This window comes from Rhineura floridana, chromosome 2 (genome assembly GCF_030035675.1).
Source record: "Rhineura floridana isolate rRhiFlo1 chromosome 2, rRhiFlo1.hap2, whole genome shotgun sequence".
Lineage (NCBI taxonomy): Eukaryota > Metazoa > Chordata > Lepidosauria > Squamata > Rhineuridae > Rhineura > Rhineura floridana.
The window spans coordinates 153,719,001-153,741,096 of NC_084481.1; the positions used below are offsets into that span (position 1 = coordinate 153,719,001).

Genomic DNA, 22,096 nt, shown 5'->3' on the forward strand with positions numbered 1-22,096 from the left:
AACCCTGTTGCTTCTCATTTGCAAATCTTGCAAGATCTAAGGTAACTCTAGATCATGTGAGTTCAGGTGATGCATGTTATGTACATTTGTATAGATATTAGCAGAGATTGTCAACAGTCTATCTCTCTGGGACTGGGAATCTGTCTCTTTCTCACAGAACATGAGTTTGAGAGCTGGGGGACTGAGAGGAGGAGCTGCAAGGACCCTACTTCTCACCTCATCTCTGCCAAGAACAAAAAAATCAGCCTTAAGCCATTTATTATACGCCTAATGATTTTTTATTTTTATTATTATTATTATTATTATTACTGAGACAGTTTTTGTCCCACATACAATTCAGTGTTGTGATTAAACAGGACAAAAATACAAATAAAAAGAAAGATGGAGTTCAAATAAATATACAATAAAAAGCTAGCCAGCATTTTAAAAGGCAGGAGTGCTCTGTCTGGATAAATACAGCACACAGGTATGTATGCATGGGAACAAGGGGGAGAGTTCAAAAGGGGGGGGAAGGAAGAGAAGTAGGCCAGAGCTTGGAAAAGTTACTTTTTTGAACTACAGCTCCCATCAGCCTAATCCAGTGGCCATGTTGCCTAGGGCTGATGGGAGTTGTAGTTCAAAAAAGTAACTTTTCCAGGCTCTGAGTAGGCCGAAGTTTCAGAAGTGCCTTGTGATTGATGGAGGGGGCGGCAGAGGCAAGGAGAGGCAGTGGGGGGGGGCAGAACAGTGCCGCGACACACACACACACAGACACACACACACACAAATCATCGTCACTCACCTCCACAGCTCTTTGCCATTCTGCTGCTGCCTTCTCCTCCGTTGTCCTTGCCCTGGCTTTTTCCTCCGGCGTCCATTTTGTCCTCTCAGACGTTAGCAGGCCCTGCCTATTCACCTCTTCCCTCGTGCATCCTAACACAGATCACGAGGGAAGAGAGAGTCTGCGCAGAAGTCCAATCAGTGTGAGGCATATGTCTTGTGTTAACCAATCACAGCCTGGAGCTGTCTTCCCCTTGTTCCCGCCCCCAAGTAACATGTAACCTAACATGGAAACATTAAAGTCGCAGCAGAAAAGTAGAGGGAAATTACTAGTCGTTCCATTACTTGCCAAATGTAATGGAATTACCCACTCGTTATTTAAAATTGTAACGAATTACAAGTAACTCGTTAAAAATAACGAGTTACTTCCAAGCTCTGATGGCATTCTTGAGATATTGTAAGCACAAGCAACCACAGAGGCCTACTTAAAATCATAGAAACAGAGAAGTGTTGAAGCGGGTTGTAATTGATTATATTTAGTTATTATAGTAATATGTTTTCAGGATGCTTTTGCAAATTAAATATGTGTGAATTACCTCCATCTGTTTCCCTAAATACCTAATTAACTGTCTGACTTGGAGAGGGGGAGCACAAGAAAGCAGACTGATCTCACTTCCATTGGTGTAAAATCAGTATAATTCACAATACACTGAAACTAGTACTCAGAAAGTAAAATGTCTTCTGTGAAGAGAAGCTGTTAGCTGTGGAGGTTAAAGCAACTATCTATGTGGCTTTTATTTTTCCCCTCATTGCTCACTGTCACTTATCATGTTACATCAAGCCATGCTCTTCGTTTATTTTTCTGCTGAATACCACAACTTTCATCAGTATCCAGCCACTACAATTATACAAAACATTATACATCCACTTCAGGGGGTGTAAGTAACAAGCTGTTTTCATTCCCTGGGCTGTGGAAAAGGGACAGTGGTGTTGAGATCACATATGCCTGGCCTTGTAGGGAATAATACTGCCATAGTTCAGGTCCAGCGAGTAGCAACTAGGCTAGCTAAAGGCTGAATGCCAGATTTACTATTTATACTCTCCTTGATTGGTTTGCATCAGTTTATGTAAAACAGCTGTGAAATTTACTCAGTGTTAAGCCCCAGCTACCCCAAGCACATCAGGGAGAGTGGGCAGAGGAGGATGAGACTTCTGAGAGCTTTGAGGGTGGGGGAAGTGTTAGCAGCCCTCCAGTCTCCCTGGACAATCCCCCAAGTGATCCAGACCCCGCTCCACTTGAAGGTGCCTTGCCATCTGCAAGTGCTCCGCCAGAGCCATTGGGGAGTGATCTTGCATGTGTGCCAACTCCAACCCCCCAGGACTCCCTGCCTGGACCTTCAAACGTTTCCCCGCCAACTTGCTCCCCACCAACTTGCTCCCCACCTCCTGAAGTCGAGCCAGCACCTAGCGAGCGTGTACTGTCTGATGAGCAGGCAGAGGCTCGCTCCTCTCGCTGCGTGTGAGATGACGCGAGACACGGAACAGTCAGAGTCTGGAACCACGCAGGAGTTGGAGATTACGAGCGAAGGCCTTCCGGACTTAAGGCAGCCCCCCCTTGGTTGAGGTGCTGAGTCAACTTACTCCACACGCTGCAGAGAATGCTTAGTATAGTTAGCATCAGTAGTGAGCCAGCCTAGTTAGGTCTATGAAACACATTGCTTTTGATGTAACCGTGTCTCTAATAAAGCAAGAATGATTGCCAGTCTCTCCTTTGTCCCCTGTGTCAGGCTCTGGGCAGGACGCTCAGTGATATAACAACTGATTTAAAAAGTTAAGGTGGGTGGGGGATAGAAATAAATAAATGTACAGGCCTTTCAAATTTCAAGTTTGCATGATTATGAAATTTCAGTACTTATCCCTTTGATAATATATTCATTATTTTGGCAATAAACTCTTGTGATAGAGAGGACTTGTTATGTCTGCTTGACTTTCCATTGACAGGACCTTTCCATTGCTATTGCTTACTGTCATCGATCTGCACTTTTGGAACATATCAGATGATGATCATGATGATGATTAATGTGGAGGGATTACAGTAGCCCATTTTACCTTCAATTTCTTAGCAGTGTAAGGGTTGTCTGTTAGCTTTCTTTGCAGAATTGTTCTATGTATAAATCCAGGTGGATTGAGACCCTCGTACGGCACAAGAGCCACAAATCAGCACCAGCTCTTGGGGCTCTGATGCTTTAGGTGAACTGGAAAGTATCCAACTGCTAAAGCTCTGTCAGCAAAGAGTTTGGATGCCTTAGGCAACTGCCCAGCTTAGTGATCGTGATAGTGGCGCTTACTAGTCTGTGTAAAACAGCTCACGTCTGGGAAATGTTAATCTGCAAAAGCAGCAAAGAGTCTTGTGACATCTTAAAGACTATTTATTGTGGTATAAACATTGGACTGGTCAGATGCAGTTCATCATGCATAGCAATGAACACAACAGAGAGAGCCATGTCCCCTAGTTCTTCTATTTGTTCCACCTGGTTTCCTTTATGCCTGCTATAACTGTGTTCTCCTTTAATGCTAACAACTCCAGCTCTCCCACTTCTCCTAGTAAGTTGTTCTATAAAGATTATGATTTATTAAAATGACATAAAGAGTGATTAAAAATGATTTTATTGGCATCACATTCCAAAAACATAACATAGTTTTACTACAAAAACTATTGGGGTACATCGGAGACCACAATGTTAACAGAAGGGAAAACAAAACAGAAGCCAAAGTATGTCAAGGTGAAATACCGGGTTCATAGTAAATAGTGGAAGGGATCCAAGGTACCCCAATAGCCTAATAGGATTTGTTTTTTCAAAGGAAAATTATTCATCAGCATTGGAAGCTTGCACTATACTAATTCCTGTGTCAAGATAAAGCCACCTTGAAGAAGAATTAACCACCTAGAGAAATGTTTGCACATGCAGTCCTTTGTAATTTTTTGTTTGTGTGTATACAAACAAATTACAAAAACAGAGAAAAATCTGTGCTTTTGAAGTGATACAGACACAAAAAGTGTGATTTATGAAGCAATTGAAAGTCTAGGGTTTTCCCTTGCCTTTTTTGAACAGTTGCTAGGAATTGAATGGCCCTCAGTTAGCTTAGGCACTTGGTAGTTTCGCTTTCCCATTCATTCCAATAGAGGTAAATTGGGCCGACAGCTTAGTAAGTTAAACATGTTTTTTTAAAAAAAATGAAAAGGGAATACTGTAGGTGTTGAGGAACAAATGGAGTATGAAGTGGTTCAGGTTCACTAAAAAAGTATTACACATTTTTCAAAGTGCTGCTGTGGTCAACAGCTTTGGGGTGTTCACGTTGCTTTTTAAAGGCAGAAGACGCAAGAGTGGCCAAATTTATATCTTATTTTTTGAGTTTAGCATTTGGGCTCCAGGGGGCAGACTGCAGTTCTAGTGAATCCTCAGACTAGTAAAGTGTGTGCGTGCACACACACACACATACATGCATGCACACACACACAAACAAATCCTTGAAGTCCAACAAATTTACACTTCTGTATACACTTCTGTGAATAGAGGTGATTGAGCAGACAGTGTGTGCTTGGATTTTGAAAAAGCTTTTGACAAAGTCCCTCACCAAAGGCTCCTGAGTAAATTTAGCAATCATGGACTGAGCGAACAGGTCCTCTTATGAATCAGTAATTGGTTAAAGAGGAAGGAACATAAATGGGTGCTACTCATAATGAAGTGTAAAGAGTGGTGTCCTCCAAGGAGCTGTAATGGGACCGTTGTTTTTTAAGCAGTTCATAAATGAACTGGAGGTAGGGGGTGAGCATGAGGTGGCCAACTGTACAGATTACACTAAATTATTTAGGGTGGTATTCAGGATTGTGAAGAGCTCCAAATGTATTTCCAAACTTGGGGAAAGGGCAATAAAATTGCAGTTGTAGTTCAATGTAAGTGTAAAGGTACCCTGAGACAATAAAAAAAAATTAACTTCACATATATACATTGAAGGAGTTTAAGCTAGCGGTGACTGACCAGGAAAAAGATCTTGAGATCTTGGTGGATAACTCAGTGAAAATGTCCACCCAGTGAGCAGTACCTATGAAAAAAACAAATTCCATGTAAGGAACTATTAAGAAAGGGATGAAAAAAATGACAGTGTATCTTCATATAAATCTATGATGCGATTACACTTGGAATACTGTGTACAATTCTGGTTGCTGCATCTGAAAAATGATATTGTAGACCTGGAAAAGGTTCAGAAAAAGGGAACTAAAACTATCTCTAGAGCTGGAGCAACTCCCCTATGTGGAAATGTTACATTTGCGGATTTTAGTTTAGAAGAAAAGGCAAGTAAGAGGGGATATAAGAGGTTATAAAATTATGCATAGTGTAGAGAAAGTGGATAGATAAATGTTTTTCTCCTTGTCTCATAACATTAGAACCTAGGATCCTTCAGTGAAGCATACAGTAGGGCCCCACTCATACGGCAGGTTAGGTTCCAGACCTCCGCCGAAAAGCAAAAAACGCCGAAAAGCGGATCAGCTGTAGTGCGGGGGTCTGGAACCTAACCTGTCCAGGGCCCACAGAATGCGTACTGGCCGCAGTGCCAGCCAAGCCACGCCTCCCCCGACAGCCCAGAGCAGCAGCAGCAGCAGCCCCGACAGTAGGACCAGGCCCCCATTACCCAGCAGCAGCGCGGCCAGCCCCATTGCGCCTTTGCCGGAGGAACCTGCCTTGCCTCTGCCCCTCGCAGTTATAGCCACAGACTGGCTGGGGGCTCGCCGCCCGCCCAGCCCAGCACGCTACAGCTGATCTCCCCCTCTGGCACGATCAGCCCCTCCTCCGGTGTGATCACCCCTGAGGAGGAGAAGATAAGCTGTAGCACGCGAGATCAGCTGGAACACGGGGAGCTCCAGCCCCCGCTCCAGCTGATTGCCCCGCTGGCGCTGTATTAGCGGAACGCTGAAAAGCGGGGCGCTGTAAAGTGGGGCCCTACTGTAATGTTGCAGGATTCAGGTCAGACAAAAGGAAGTACTTCTTCACTATGGAATTCACTGCAATAAAATGTAGTGATGGTTGTAAACTTGGATGGCTTAAAAAGGGAGATTTCACAAATTCATGGAAGACAATGTTATTAATAGCTACTAGTGTGCTAGGAAACAACAGCAGGAGTGGGTTCTTGTCCTCATGCCCTGTTTGTGCGATTCTGATGGGCATCTTGTTGGCCACTGAGGGAAACAGGATCATGGACTAAATAGGCCTTTGGTCTGATCCAGCAGGGCTGTTGTGTTCTTCCATGGATATGGGCAGCATCACTAAGTCTAACAGCTGCTGAATCTCCATTTGTTAACTAGAGCTGAGTAACAAGATTTCTTTAACAACAATAGTTTACATAGACCTTTCACTATATACATGGTTTAAAGGAATTTCAATAAGACTTCCTTATTAAAGAATCTTACTCAATTAATTAATTTAATTGATTAAACATGTACATATTAAATAAGTCTAAAGAGAAAATACCTTTGTTTTTTGATGGAGCACATACACTCTTATAAGAGGCACTCCATCCTGTGCATAAGAAAAACAGGTATGTCTCTATGATGTCAACTGTTTTAAAAATAATTAACTTTTTTTAAAAAAAATCTGCTACCTATTCCCAGTGGGAATCGCAAGCCATGCTTTTGAGACCTGTGAGAGTAGAGATATACAGTAGCATCTGTCTTCATTTCTCCTTCTATCTCCCTAAAACCTTCACACACATGAAGGAGAACTTTTGCTGGAATAGTTTGTCTTCCATAAAAACAACAATTTGAAAATTTATCCTGGCTTCCCTCCCCCACACCCACTCAAGGAGGATTTCTGTAAGGCTCTTATGTTAACGCAGCAGAAAAATCCTCTTGTGGAGCACAGAAGCATCAGCTCTGCTTTGCTGTTTTTCCCCTACAGCAGGCAGAGAATACCCAGGTGCTGTAGAGTCCAACAGCATTTCTGGCTCTCTAACACTTCATTCCCAGCAAAGACAGATTTATTTATTTTTTTATGGAAAGGGGTGCTTGTGCTTGTGAACAGTTGTGGTGCTGTGTTCACCCGTCTGCCTCCAAAACCCCTAGTCTCCGTCTACACACACACATACAGTCTCTCTCCCTCACAAATGTGGGCTCACACACAAGGGTCAGATCTAATTTTCAAACTAGTTAGATGCTGTGTGTGCTGTGCAGCAAGCAGAATGCTCTGTGGAACTGTATTGTTTACCTGAGACTTCCTCCACCTGCCCACTAAAATGCTTCATCCCTTGCAGTAAGCACTTCTGGCTTCCAAAGGCTTTGTCAAGAAGCATGACTAAAGCAGGTCAGTTACCATGGTCACACAGGGAAGAGCTGTGGTACTGATACACAGCAGCTCCAAATACTTTGGATTAGGAAAAATAAGAGAGTGAAAGGAAAGGGTTTATCACTCAGCCTGTGAAAAATTCTCTGCAAACCCTTAGACAATGTGTGTATTTAGTTTGAACAGGATCAAATGTATTTTTCTAACACAGCATGTAACTGAATGTAGAATTTTGGAGTTACAGGGAGGTAGTGTGCCTGGGAACCCTTTTCCATCTATGAACAAAACAGAAGAGAAAGGTTTTTTACATTCTCAGAATATCCGCAAGAACTACAAAGCTTTTGACCTTATTTGGGTGTCTGGTCCATTGTCTTAGGATAATTGCAGTAAAGATCCTGCATCTTGCTGCACCAGGTCTCATCTCACATGGGATGGGTACACAAAAAAGAGTTTTCTTTAGCTACAAATGTACATTGTAGCTTATTTTTTAAAAATTCTATCCCACTTAATTTTCCAGAGGAGGTCAAAACGGCTAATAAATCAGAAGCAAAACAATATAAAACAGAACAACACTCCCCAAATTAAACCTACTCACGTAATCAAAATATTAACATAAAACTAAAAAGAACTAACACTTCCAGCAGCAATCAAAATACACACAATACTAAGCCTGCGGGAAAAGAAATAAACCAACGGCCTTTTTAAAGACCTGCGTCTTTACCAACCACTTGAAGCAATATAATAATGGGGCCTGACTCATTTTGCTTAGCAAGGCATTCGATAGAGTGAGCACCTCAACAGAAAAAGCCCTAGTCTTAGTAGGGCTTCAGATAATGAATCAAACATGCACAGAACATATAGAAGAAAGTCATTAAGGTACCCAGGTGCCAAGCCATTAAGTGTTTTAAAGGTTAACACCAGCCTCTTGAATTGAGCCAGGAAGGTAATTGGCAACCAGTGCAGAACACACAGCACCTGTGTGATAAAATCAAATTATGTTCATATTCCTATTTGCAGATTTTCTATGCTTTACTGACCATGTACATCTGGATAATTTCATAATGCTTTTGGACCAAATTCTTAATTTTATTAATAAAATGTTTTAAATACCCCACATCATCTGCTATTCAGAGTTGCTACCATGCCGCTCAGTGTTGTGTAGTGGTTAGAGTGTTGGACTACGACCTGGGAGAGCAGGGTTTGAATCCCACACAGCCATGAAGCTCACTGGGTGACCTTGGGCCAGTCACTGCCTCTCAGCCTCAGAGGGAGGCAATGGTAAACCTCCCTCTGAATACCGCTTACCATGAAAACCCTATTCGTAGGGTCGCCATAAGTCGGGATCGACTTGAAGGCCATCCATTTCCATTTTTCACCATGCCGCTCTCAGAAGGCTAATATGGTGTGGTGATGAAGACTAGGCATTATTAGATGGAACTTGGGAATCCTTTGTTCAAATGTCAGTTCAACTGCATGTTCATTAAGTGCCCTTAGGCAAGTTACCATCTCTTAGTCCATTCCTGCCATCTGTAATATAGGAACACAACACTAGATTATCTTACATGGTTGTAAGTTAAAATGTATTACATTCTTGGAGAATATTGGAAAATTGGGTATGAATCTGACATACCGTTTCCTGCATCTGTAACTTTTTAAAATAACCCACTGTACAATGTACTGATACATTGTCAGAACCATGTCAGAACCTTCCGACCCCCACCCTTGGTGGATTATCCACTTTTTTCCAGGATGATCATCCCAGGGAAAGTAAATGGGGAGTTACATTCTAGTATATCTTTCTGCTTCAGGTGGGCAGGAAATTTTCTATTAGAATCAGGTTGTGGATTGCAGGTGAGTAACTATTACTTCCTAGGTGTTTTGTAAATTTGCAGAGGATGCCTCTACTCTGATCTTTAGGTGCCAGAGGAATAATGTGTAGTAGTAACTGCATTTGTTCATGAAGACAAACCTTTCAGAACTGCACTTACTCTTTTCTTAGAATTCTTGAATAATGCCAAGTGTGATGCTGCTAGTACTATCTAAAGATTGAACTCTTTATCCTCATCCAATTAAATTGCAAGTGCCTTGCAAAAGTAATCAGACCTCTGACCAGTGCTCTCACCTTACTGAATTACAAATGGTACATTGTAATTTCGCTCTGCAAGATATTTTATATTGAAAAACTGAAACTCAAAATTAATTATTGTAAGGTGACATTGGTTTTATGTTGGGAAATGTTTGTAAGAAACATAAAAAACTGAAACATGTTGCTTGCTTAAATAATCAACCCCCACACACTAATATTTGGCAGAGCAACCTTTTGCTGCAATAACAGCTTTAAATCTTTTGGGGTAGGTATGTACCAACTTTGCACACAGTCTCTCCTCATAGGGCTTTGCTTCCAGTCCTATATCGAATATGAACCCAACAAGAGCCCACCAACAAAACCTACTTGAACCAATTATCCCAGAAGGTCTCTGAGAGAATTGGGGACAGTGAGACCCACTCAATATTTTTCACACAGGGCACATTTACACCCCCCCATCTCCCACCCAGGGAGGTCCAGCCTTCTGCCAGTTACAGACTCTCACTCTGAAGGCATCTGGTGACTTTCCTCTATTGTTCAGTTCACTGCACAGGCTCTCACCCTGTGCAGGAACTACACATGCGCCATACACCTTCCCCACAACCAATCTACTCCAGATTGGGTTTAGAAATACAATAGAAGGGGTAGCGTCCTCACCCTTGGGACTCCCTAAGAGACTCCCCAAGTGGCAATCCCCTTTGGTGTCACGCCTTCAGTGGCGACCCCGCTAGCAACAGATCCGCAACCCAAGGCCAGCTTGGCTTATATGCCTCCTGCCCCAGCCAGGAGCTGATGCAAGAGGCTGCAAGATTAACTGTAGCCTCTCTCTGGAGTTGGGGGTTAGGCAGCGGGTCCCAGTCCTTGCAGCACTTAGCAGGGATTTCAGCTGTCTTGAAAGACAGCAACTGAGAGGAGCAAGCAAGGAAGCACCCAGATGTTCAGGTACTCACTCCCAGGGCAGGTCTTCTCTAGTCCCCCAGTGCTGCAGCTGTTCCCCTATGTCCATCAACCAGGACAAAGGTAGCATAATTCTTCTGTCCAACTCCAATTTCCTTCACAATAAATGCAGCTTTTCATGGTGCTTAGGGATTCCTAGAGAGCTTTAGAATGAGGAGTATTCATGAAAAGATGAATCTTTGGTTTTTAACTTTTTGAACAAGATGGTGAGTCATTTAGCCTTTTCTCGTTAACCTTTCATTCCAAGTCCTCATACACCAGGGAGAAGATGGACTGGGAATTGGAGGTGATCATTATTGCCTATTAACCTATGTTATTCTCCCTCATTGAGATAGGAAATTCGTTATTTCTGTGTAATGAATTCCACAGGGTCTTGAAAGAAAAATGATAGGAAGACTACCTAAGCTAAAAGAGGGAGCACTAAAGGGCTGTCAGTGTTTTGCAGGATTAATTGGACTGTGTAGCCTGTACAACCATGGAAGGGGATTGTTTGAGCTGCATGAAGTATCTGATGTTTGTCTTCAATTTCTTCATATTTGTAAGTATTCTTGGGTTTTCTGTCACATACTGTCTTTCATATCTCTGCTTATGAGTTGTCGGTACTGGCTATATTTGGTATTCTTAATACAATACAGAATTGCCCTTAAACTTCATGTGGAGCAGCATCTGAAACATACATAATACCTCTCATCATAAGCTGCCAGGACACTTAAAAGCTCATGGAACTTGGTGTCATTGATAAGGTGAGAGGATGCTGCTCTTCTAACAATTAATAAGATCCATGAACATAGCTCTGGCTTTTCAGTGTTAGATTTGTCCAATCACAATACATTGGCACTATAGATTTTATTAAAGTATGGCATATAGTTGCATTATGTCTTAGAATTTATTTTTCCAACAACCATAATGCTCTGACAAAGAATTGTATGTGGAATCAGAAAGCTACGTAAAGAGCGTACTGGTCTTTACTAGACCATGACCTTTGCTGATTGTTACTAGATCATGATTAGAACGGTCAACATAGGCACAGTAACAGTAAATCAGCATTGTGTGGGGCCAAAGCTTCATGCGATGAAGCTTCTTGAGGTTCAGTTCCCTGTGATGGTCACGTTTTTGTTGAAGACGCCTCTGGAAGCACTCTTAAAATAGTAATATTTTGTGTATTTGTCTTGTTTAATACAGTATAGGTGAATCATTCTGGGGGGAAAGAGCTCATTATACACAACTTAAAGACTTGAGATAATGGATGTGCCATACAGTTAAAGGACATTTAGCAACCTTACCAAGTCTCTCTTTATATCTCAGAATGAAAAGAAGCTCTGCAAAGATTGGTCCTGTACATCTGATGTCTGTGATATCCTTTTGCTTCCTCCATAGTACTGTTTTTCCTGGACCCCTGTAGGTCCTCCTTGCCTGTAAAATAGCGCACCATGGAAAAGGACTATGTAGTAAATGTGGAGGATCGTAAACAACTGGAATAGCTGAGCTATGACAAAACAGTGGGTGATTCCTGCTATAAATAGTGCCAATAATAATAATAATAATAATAATAGTAGTAGTAATGCATTCTCTGAACAGAGGAAGCTTCCTCTGTAAAAAAGCTATCATGATAATGTAGCCATTATGTTTTATTAGAACACTTAGGAGGGGTTGGACTCTCAGGAGGAATCTAGAAATAATCGGATGTCTTTATTCTAAATCTTTCCTTTTTACGGCAGCTGGGTGGTACATGTCTCCTGGGACTTGGAATATGGGTCATAGTAGATCCCACAGGATTTCGAGAAATAATAGCTAGCAATCCTCTGCTCTTCACGGGGGCGTACATCATGCTTGCTATGGGAGCAATGCTTTTCCTGCTGGGGTTCCTTGGCTGCTGTGGAGCCATCCGTGAGAACAAATGCCTCCTTCTTTTTGTAAGTACAGTTGGCTTTTCTATGTTTGGTTTTCTTTCGTAGCTGCCTACATAGTGAGGATAGATGGTACAGCTGATCCTGTTGTTTTGCACACTTTGTTATTTTGTTTGACTGCAAACAGTGCACGTTTTGCACAGTTGACAACTAATGACATCACATCTTAACCTGCATGCAAGCTCTGCTGTACCTCTGTTGAATTATCTGTAGCCATTGCTTAGAGGTAATACTTCTAGCTCCCTGGAAATAAACACTGCAGTTATTTTGATCCAACTACCAAGAGGTAAAATGTAATGTGTTCATAAGTCAATACTCTTATACATGCAAGAAGAACATACAGATATTTTGCACTGGAAAACTGACTAGTAGCCAACTTGCTTCCTAGTTAGGTAGAACTTTTAGAGTATATGTTTTTGCCAGTCAATTAAAAATAAAACACTCAGGATAATTAACAAATAGCAGGAAAAGGTAAAGAGATCTGTGGGCATTCCATGGTAAAATATATTGGATTTCCTGTGACAGAGGATGTTAAAAGAAAGACAAAATTGCCTTCCAAAATTGTGAAGTGTCTGTGTGACAGAGAGAAGGAGAATATATGTCCCCTCCTGCACCATAGGGCCATTAACACCAACTGCTCTGTGAGTAAGACTCCTAGAGATTGGGTGGGGGCAGGCAAAGGCAACAGCAGGTGCTGCTGTTGCTGTAATTGCACTGGTTTGGTTTTGTTTTATGTAGTGTTTTTAATGTTTCCATTGCAGTTTATAAATGTTGTCAGCTGCTTTGATGATTTCAGTCAAAAAGTGTGATAGAGTCAGTAGATATAAATTTACTAAAAAATTAGATTTTATCCTCCCCTTTTTAGTTTTTACCTCTTTATTTATTTATTGTATTTGTATACCGCCCCATAGCTGAAGCTCTCTCGGCGGTTTACAGTAACCCTATATTTGTTAATTGTATTTTATGTATTTTTATCTGTTTTAATGTTTTTGTGATTTTATTGGGCATGATTTTATTGTGGACTGCCCTGCATGTCCTATTGTAGGGTAGAAGGATGTGGCAGAAATATTTTAAACAGACAAGCAAGCAAGCAAACAAATATCACAGGATGTCTGAGGAATATATATGAATATGGGCTCTAGTGTCCAGTTGTAGCCTGTGGCCTACTTAATACATAATATTTAATCCCACTTTTTTGGGGGGAGGATAATTGTGTATGTAGCTATGAATAGTGTTTCTATGGGCAGGTTCTGATGGAACTGTGATTTATTTAAAAGCAGAGACTGGTCTCCTTGTTGCAGCTACAGAAGAAGAGGGTAGGAGAAGCACACAATACAAAGGTTTGCTACAGCTCATTCACACAGTGGGAAACCATGGTTTCTTGTTACACCTGAACCAGTCCTATAAACATAAGCACATAAGAAGAGTGCTGCTGGATCAGATCAAAGGCTCATCTAGTCTAGCACAACCAAGATGCGATAGCATTCTTTCATTCATGATCCCCAGCAACTGATGTTCAGGGACATAACACCTCTAATACTGGTGGTAGATATGTAGCCAACATGACTAGTAGCCATTAATAGCCTTAGTCCCCATGATTTTGTCTAATCCTCTTTTAAAGCCACCAACATTTTCACAGGGCTGATGCACAAGTGCTTCTGTGAGAACTTCATACCTCATCTACTACTGCGTTTGTCCCACAGCTTCAGATATCCGATTTTGCAACAATGGCACTGACATAAAATGCCCTATTTAATCAGCCCTAGAGTCATAGAATAAATAAAGTCCTATTTGTCAGCCTTCTCCCAATAGCAAGAGAACTCTCCAAAGGTAACAAATTAGATTCTAAAAGGTTCTTAAGGCCCAAATCTCCAGTGTGCCTGAGGCCCACAAAGTTTGCCATATCACATTTGGGTACATGTGGAAGGAGAGCTTCTGCGTGTGGATGTGTGCATGTGCACACATAACATCTGGTCAAGGAGATTTGGGTTTCATTACAATGTGCAAAAAAGTGAGGAAAGAAAAAAAAGAAGCCCCAAGAATTAAAAAGAGCAGTGAAAAATTATGAATACTGTGCTTTATATCAAAAGGTATTCTTGTATGAGCAGGAGCACTTCTATTAGTGCAGTGGTTCCCAAAAGTTCCCCCATACAGGGCACTTGAAAAATGAGGACTACTTAATCATTTTTTCTGCCTATTATAGCAATTGCCGTGCACTGTGCTAGATGCTGTGTGATTTTTAATTGTTTTTGTATTGTTTCTTTTATTTCTTGTATTGTAATTTCTATAAGAAATAAAACAAGCAATACAAATATAGTTAAAAATCAATATGAATATTTAATGTGTACATGCCACAGACTACCTGAATGAAGCTCGCAGACCACTAGCAGTCCATGGAGCGTTGTTTGGGAATCCCTCTACTAGTGCAACCCCCATCCCAATCTCTTATCAATTTCTTTTTGCTGAACACCCCTGCATCACATTCCATATTGCTCTGGAAAGTCCCTTGGTGCTCCGGGGGTGCTCAGAGGGGTGCTCAGAGGGCTGAGATAGAAACGAAGGAGCAGGAAAGCCCTGCTACTTGAACAGAACTGCAGTCATGTATTTATACTATACTGTGTATGGTATAAATATGTGTATTACATTTTAAGCCTGAGAGTCTACCTTTTAGCATTTTTAAAACAACTGTGCCATGTCATTACTCTTTGTTGCACACATGAAACTGACGAGCGCCACATCAGAACAGGAATTTTTGTCCTGCGTTATGTACTAAGATTTCAGCAGCTCACTGTTTTCTTTAGGGATTTTATTATAATTTCATTGATATTGTTAATTGTTTCCCTTTGGCATAAATATTTTAAATACCTATTTTATTTTATTTTTAAAACCTTTATATTAACATACAGTGCCTGCATTCAGATGACATCATAAGCCACAGTTTGTTTTGATGTTTCCCTCTCCTCCCTCCTCCAGCACAGCTATGAGGAAGAGGTTGGAAGTTTTTGCTTCCAATTTCAGTAAACCATAGCTTCATGTTACATCCAAACCCTAAACTGTGCTTAAGCTTCACTATGGTTTGTTTGAAACAAGCAGCAACATAACCCATGGTTTGAAGTTGCCTTGTTTCAATCAAAACCATAGTTAAGATTATTCACAGTGGTTAGGGTCACACAATATGACAAGCTGCAATAAATCTGAATTGGAAGTGAAAGTTTCCAAATGTCTCTTTGTGGCTAAGCTGCAAGAGGAGATGGAAGGTAGGGAGTGTACAAGTCAGAGGCTCATTTAGGCTTGTTCCCATCATGATAAGCCAATTCAACCTTCATAAATTATAGGTAACTAATAGGAGTAAAAGACAGTACTAGTGATAAGGCTCTGGGAAGTAACTATGGGCTTAATCCAACTTGCATTTATGCCGGGCTGAGGGGAGTTGAATGCAGCAGATCTGCAGCTGAACCAGCTGGGTCCCAGCACAGCTGGCCTGTGCTGGCGTAAGTCCCGCAGCCCAGCTGAGGTGGGACTCAGCTGAGACTGGTGCAAGTGGAGCTGGTGTAAGCCAGCACAAGGTCCAAAAAAGGGGGCTGTTTGAGGGCATGTCAGGGGATGGACTGAGGTGAGGGGACTTAGGCCACATCAAATTTGTGTTCGGAATGCTCCTGCAGGTCCCAATCCAGGCAAAAGTTACACTGGTAAAAAGGTTGGTCTGAGAAAATAATTGCAATAGAAGTCAGTGGAGAGGACTTACTCCCCAGTAGGATATCTGGGAGAACAGGCTTTTACTTTCTGGGCCCGGCGTTTAGCCAATCCCAAGGTTCCTGAATGGCAATTGGCTGTGGTGGAATTTTACGCTTGCTGCCTTGCTCCAGTACAACTTAAGCCAGCTTCCTCTGAGTTGGATTGCTCTGTATGTAGTTACTCTATCCCATGTGTTTTCTGTATAGTTGTGATCAGCAAGGGATGGGATGTGGTGTGAAAACAGGCTACGCTGTGACCTATGAAATGGCTTTATACGGGCTGAGATGGGCGAGGTTCCTTTTCACTAGCTTTCTAATGCCTTCACGATGCATGTGTATGTTTGCATTTGTGTGTATATTTTTGGTTCTTTCTGTTGTGTATATCTGGGTTTTTATTTATTTATTTTATTTATTTATTTATTAAATTTATATACCGCCCGACTAGCAATAGCTCTCTGGGCGGTGAACATAAAATAGCATAAAAATACAATGAATAACAAAATAATACTAAAATACAATCAACAATCCAATACAATAAACATTTTTAAAAGTAAATCAGTGTAACTTAAAATGCTTCAGAGAATAGGAAGGTTTTGACCTGGCGCCGGAAGGAGAGCAGAGTCGGCGCCAGGCGTACTTCCTCGCTGAGACTGTTCCATAGTTCAGGGGCCACCACTGAGAAGGCCCTAGATCTTGTCATCACCCTCCGGGCCTCCCTGTGAGTTGGAACCCGGAGGAGGGCCTTCGTAGCAGAACGTAGTGCACGGGCCGGTTCATATCGGAAGAGGCGTTCCGCAAGGTATCGTGGTCCCGCACCGTATAAGGCTTTATAGGTTAATACCAACACTTTGAATCTAGCCCGGAAACATATTGGCAACCAGTGCAAGCTGGCCAGAACAGGTGTTATATGCTCGGACCACTTGGTCCTTGTCAGCAATCTGGCCGCCGCATTTTGCACTAGTTGTAGCTTCCGAACTGTCTTCAAAGGTAGCCCTTCGTAAAGCGCATTACAGTAATCCAAACGTGAGGTTACCAGAGCATGTACCACTGATGTAAGGTCCTCTTTACTCAAATAGGGACGTAGCTGGGCTACCAACCGAAGTTGGTAAAACGCATTCCTAACCACCGAGGCTACTTGAGCCTCAAGTGAGAGGGAAGAGTCTAAAAAGACTCCCAGACTACGAACCCGGTCCTTTAGGGGGAGTGTAACCCCGTCCAGGACAGGGTATATATCCACCATCCGATCAGAGAACCCGTCCACCAACAGCATCTCAGTCTTGTCTGGATTGAGCTTCAGTTTGTTAACTCTCATCCAGTCCATTGTCGCTGCCAGGCAACGGTTCAGCAAATCGACAGCCTCACCTGAAGAAGATGAAAAGGAGAAGTAGAGCTGCGTGTCATCAGCATACTGATGACAACGCACTCCAAAACTCCTGATGACCTCTCCCAACGGCTTCATGTAGATATTAAAAAGCAGGGGGGACAAAACTGACCCCTGCGGGACCCCATATTGGAGAGCCCGCGGTGTCGAGCAATGTTCCCCAAGCACTACCTTCTGGAGACGACCCGCCAAGTAGGAGCGGAACCACTGCCAAGCAGTACCTCCAACTCCCAACTCCGCGAGCCTCTCCAGAAGGATACCATGGTCGATGGTATCAAAAGCCGCTGAGAGATCAAGGAGAATCAACAGAGTTACACTCCCTCTGTCTCTTTCCCGACATAGGTCATCGTACAGGGCGACCAAGGCTGTCTCAGTGCCAAAACCGGGCCTAAAACCCGATTGAAATGGATCTAGATAATCAGTTTCATCCAATAGCGCCTGGAGCTGGCCAGCAACCACCCGTTCCAAGACCTTGCCCAGGAATGGAACATTCACCACTGGCCTGTAGCTGTTAAAATTGTCCGGGTCCAAGGAAGGCTTTTTCAGGAGTGGTCTCACCACTGCCTCTTTCAGACAGCCCGGGACCACTCCCTCTCGTTGACATTAGAATAAAGTTACCAAATTGCTCACACAATGCAGAGCAGCTGAGAGTTCTGTCAACTGTACAAGAAGTGTTGTTATCAGAGCCAACTATCCCACCCTTCCTCCCAGCAGGAGCCCAGGGCGCAAACAAAAGCACTAAAAACACTTTAAAACATCATAAAAACAGACTTTAAAATACATTAAAACAAAACATCTTTAAAAACATTTTTTTAAAAAAGCTTTGAAGACATCTTAAAAAAGAAAAAAAGGTTAAAAACATATTGTTTTTTTAAAAGGTTTAAAAAACATATTAAAAAGCAGTCCTAACACAAACGCAAATTGGGATAAGGTCTCAACTTAAAAGGCTTGTTGAAAGAGGAAAATCTTCAATAGGCGCCAAAAAGATAACAGAGATTGCGCCTGTCTAATATTTAAGGGGAGGGAATTCCACAGGGTAGGTGCTGCCACACTAAAGGTCCATTTCCTGTGTTGTGCAGAACAGACCTCCTGATAAGATAGTATCTTCAGGAGGCCCTCACCTGCAGAGCACAGTGATCAACTGGGTATATATAAGGGATAAGACGGTATTTCAGGTAACCTGGTCCCAAACTAGACCTTGAACTTAGCCCGGTAGCAAATGGGCAGCCAGTGCAGTTTTTTCAGCAGCAGGGTCACATGTTGGTGATACCCTGCCCCAGTGAGCAGTCTTGCTGCCACATTTTGCACCAGCTGCAGCTTCCAGACCAACATCAAGGGCAGCCCCACATAGAGCGCATTACAATAATCCAGTCTGGAGGTTACCAGTGTATGGACAACAGTGGTCAGGCTATCTCAGTCCAGAAATGGCCGTAGCTTACCAGCCAAAGCTGTTAAAAGGCATTCCTAGCCACGGAGGTCACCTGGGCCTCTAGCAACAAAGATGGATCCAGGAGCACCCCCAGAGTACGGACCTGCCCGTTCAGAGGGAGTATGACCCCATCCAAAGCAGACAACAAACCAATTCTCTGAACTCGGGGACCACCAACCTACTGCGCCTCCATCTTTCTAGGATCCAGACTCAGTTTATTGGCCCTCATCCAGCCCACCACCGAGTCCAGGCAGCAGTCCAGGGCTTGCACGGCATTTCCCAATTCAGATGTTATAGAGAAATAGAGCTGGGTATTGTCAGCTTACTGCTGACACCTTGCCCCAAATCTCCTGATGACTACTCCCAAGGGCTTCATATAGATGTTAAACAGCATGGGGGACAAGATGGTATCCTGCAGCACCACACAGCACAACTGCTGTGGGGCCAAAAGACAATCGCCCAATGCTATTCTCTGAAAATGACCTTGGAGGTAGGATCAGAACCACTGTAAAACAGTCCCTCCAATACCCATTTCACCAAGTCGGCCCAGAAGGATACCATGGTTAATGGTATCAAAAGCTGCTGAGAGATCAAGTAAGAATAACAGGGTCGCACTCCCCCTGTCCTTCTTCCGATAAAGGTCATCCATCAGGGCAACCAAGGCTGATTCAGTCCCATAACCAGGACTGAACCCAGACTGGAATGGATCAAGATAATCTATTTCATCCAAGAGTACTTGCAATTGCTATGCCACAACCCCCTCAATCACCTTCCCTAAAAAGGGGGTATTTGTGTCAGGGTGGTAGTTGTCACAAACCAATGGGTCCCAGGGTGGGCTTTTTCAGGAGTGGTTGGATCACCGCCTCTTTCAAGGTGGCTGAAACCAATCCCTCCTGCAATGATGCATTGACCACACCCTGGATCCATTCCGTCAAACCCCCTCAGCAAGCTTTAATAAGCCAAGAAGGGCAAGGGTCGAGAGGGCACATAGCACCTTGTCTAAGTCATCAGGCTGCATCAATTGAAACTGTTCCCAAGATGTTGCAGCAGACGTTGCACTGGACACCTCACAGGGGACTGCAGTAGATTTGGAAGGGGCATCAAGACTGCTATGGAGGTGACCAACTTTAACCTCAAAGTGCCTTGCAAACAATTCACAGTGTCCCTCCGAAGGGTCTAAAACTCCATTTCCTGGAGTAGATGTCAACAGATCACTGACGATATGGAAAAGCTCCTCTGGATGGCTACTTGAGGATGCAATGGTGGCAGAGAAGTGGGCCTTCTTCACCGCCCTCACCGCCACACAGTAGGCATGGTTATGATGTTTTACTCGTGCCTGATCAGCTTCACAGCACGTCTTTCACCACTATCTGTCCATTACTCCTGCAGGGGAGGATCGGGGCAATGAGTCTGAACTTCACCAGGAAGTGGTCTGACCATGACAGTGGGGTGACATCCACCCCCCCATCTCCAGACCACCCCTTCCTCCATCTGGAGCAAAAAACCAAGTCGATGGTTTGCCCTGCCTTATGCATCAGGCCAGTGACAACTTGAGACAGCCCCATGGTCGTCATGGAGGCCATGAAGTCCCAAGCCGGAACACTAGAGGCAGCCTCGGCATGGACACTGAAATCACCCAGCACTATCTTTCTGGGCTCCTCCAATACCACAGCCGAGATGGCCTCCGCCAGCTCAGTCAGAAAAGCTGCCAGGCAGCAGGGTGGACAGTTCACCAGCAGCAACTGTAGTTTCCTGTCTTCTTTGCCCAACACAACAATATGGCATTAAACAATAACACACACAGGCCAGTGGGCACAGCAGATGGGCAACGAGGAACCCATCCATGAGAGGAGTGGGAGGGAGGAGCAAGGCGTAGATAGCCTTGCCCTTGTCTTGTCTGATAATTCACCCCCCCATGGCTATACTTCCCTCTACGCATGTTCACTGAAATTGGGGTGGCATCACTCATGTCCCTCCTTACTAGGACTCCTCCTAAACACCTGATATGGACCCAACAAGAGCCCTCCCCCAGAGGAGCAAGGAGCAAGTACCCAGATGCTCAGATACTTACTCCCAGGACAGGTCTTCTTCAGTCCCCTTGGTGCTGCAGCTGTTCTATCCTAGCTGTTCCTAGTGCTGCAGCTGTGGCCATCAGCCACATGCAGTGAAAGTATTGGTCCTGAATAATGAAACACATGCTAAGTGAGATGCATTCAGTGTTGTGGGCCCAAGCCTGTGGAACTCCCTCCTGTGGTTAGACAGGCACTGTCCTTCCTGAACTTCTGGTGAACCACTAAGACTTTCTTATTCCAGCATGTATTTTCTGGTAGTGTTGTTTTAGGATGCATTTTTATTGTTTTATTTTCTGTATGGTTCATTTTTATGTATACTGTTTGGAAATACTAATGATTAAGCAGCATATAAATGTCTAAATATATATAACCCATATGATCACCAGTGAGAATGGTTCATAAAGTAAAGGCCTAACTCTTGCAATCTGGCATTTCTCTGGATGTTTTCTTGATGTAAGGATTTGACAGATTTGTTCCACTGTAGCTGTAGAATTCTTTTGAGTGAAGAAGAAATTCCTCACTCAGCTTGATTTATCATATTGATTATTTTGAGAGATTCTGCCCCAGCTGTTTGCTGTAGATACACAGTGATTTGTGTGCCTTTCCTTTTTCTCTTTCAGTTCTTCATGTTTATTTTGCTAATCTTCTTGGCAGAACTCTCAGCTGCGATCCTGGCTTTTATCTTTAGAGAAAATGTAAGTATTTCGATGTTGGCATGGGAAGTTCTCTAGTATCCTGCAGGTTGTGGTTCAAGTGGACTTCTAGTTAGTAGTTAATATGTTTGGTGGGTTGACATTTGTTTAGAATGTCACTGGACCATTCCCATTATTACTCTTGGCCTGAACAATTTGCAGCCCCCTATTAAATGTAAACAAAACCAACATGTCAGATAGATGGTGCGCCAGCTGCGCCTGTTCCTGGAGCTGCCTGATCTGACTAGGGTGATGCATGCCTTGGTTACATCCCGCTTAGACTACTGTAACGTGCTCTACGTGGGGCTGCCTTTGAAGACTGTTCGGAAACTTAAATTAGTACAAAGAGCTGCAGCCAGAGTGCTAACTGGGGCTTGTTACAGGGACCATACAACTCCCCTGTTACAACAGCTCCACTGGCTGCCAATTTGTTTCCGGTCACAATTCAAAGTGCTGGTTTTGACCTACAAAGCCCTATACGGCTCAGGTCCAGGCTATTTGACAGATCGTATCTCCCTACATGAACCTGTCCGGGATTTGAGATCTTCAGGTGAGGCCCTTCTTGTGCTCCCCACACCTTCGCAAGTACATATGACGCGGACACAAGATAGGGCCTTTTCAGTGGCCGCCCCTAGGCTGTGGAACTCCATTCCGAGTGAGGTGCGATCAGCTCCCTCTTTGCCGTCTTTCCGACGACAAGTAAAGACTGTTTTATTTCAACGGGATTAAGTGTCATAGGTTTGG

At 43.2% G+C, this 22,096-nt stretch overlaps 1 protein-coding gene across 8 annotated transcripts in view; it reads left to right on the plus strand.

Annotated features, from left to right (window-relative positions):
• TSPAN18 (tetraspanin 18) overlaps window positions 1-22,096 on the plus strand; it is a 302,190-nt gene that overhangs the window by 252,546 nt on the left and 27,548 nt on the right. For 7 of the 8 annotated variants that reach the window (XM_061610831.1, XM_061610835.1, XM_061610830.1 and 4 more), the window contains 3 exons: window positions 10,583-10,675; window positions 11,856-12,050; window positions 21,281-21,355. In XM_061610831.1, the coding sequence (XP_061466815.1) occupies window positions 10,613-10,675; window positions 11,856-12,050; window positions 21,281-21,355 (333 nt within the window). In that variant the 5' untranslated portion in view covers window positions 10,583-10,612. Of the gene's footprint in view, window positions 1-10,572; window positions 10,676-11,855; window positions 12,051-21,280; window positions 21,356-22,096 lie in introns of all 8 variants that reach the window. The other variant, XM_061610833.1, reaches the window with a different exon arrangement.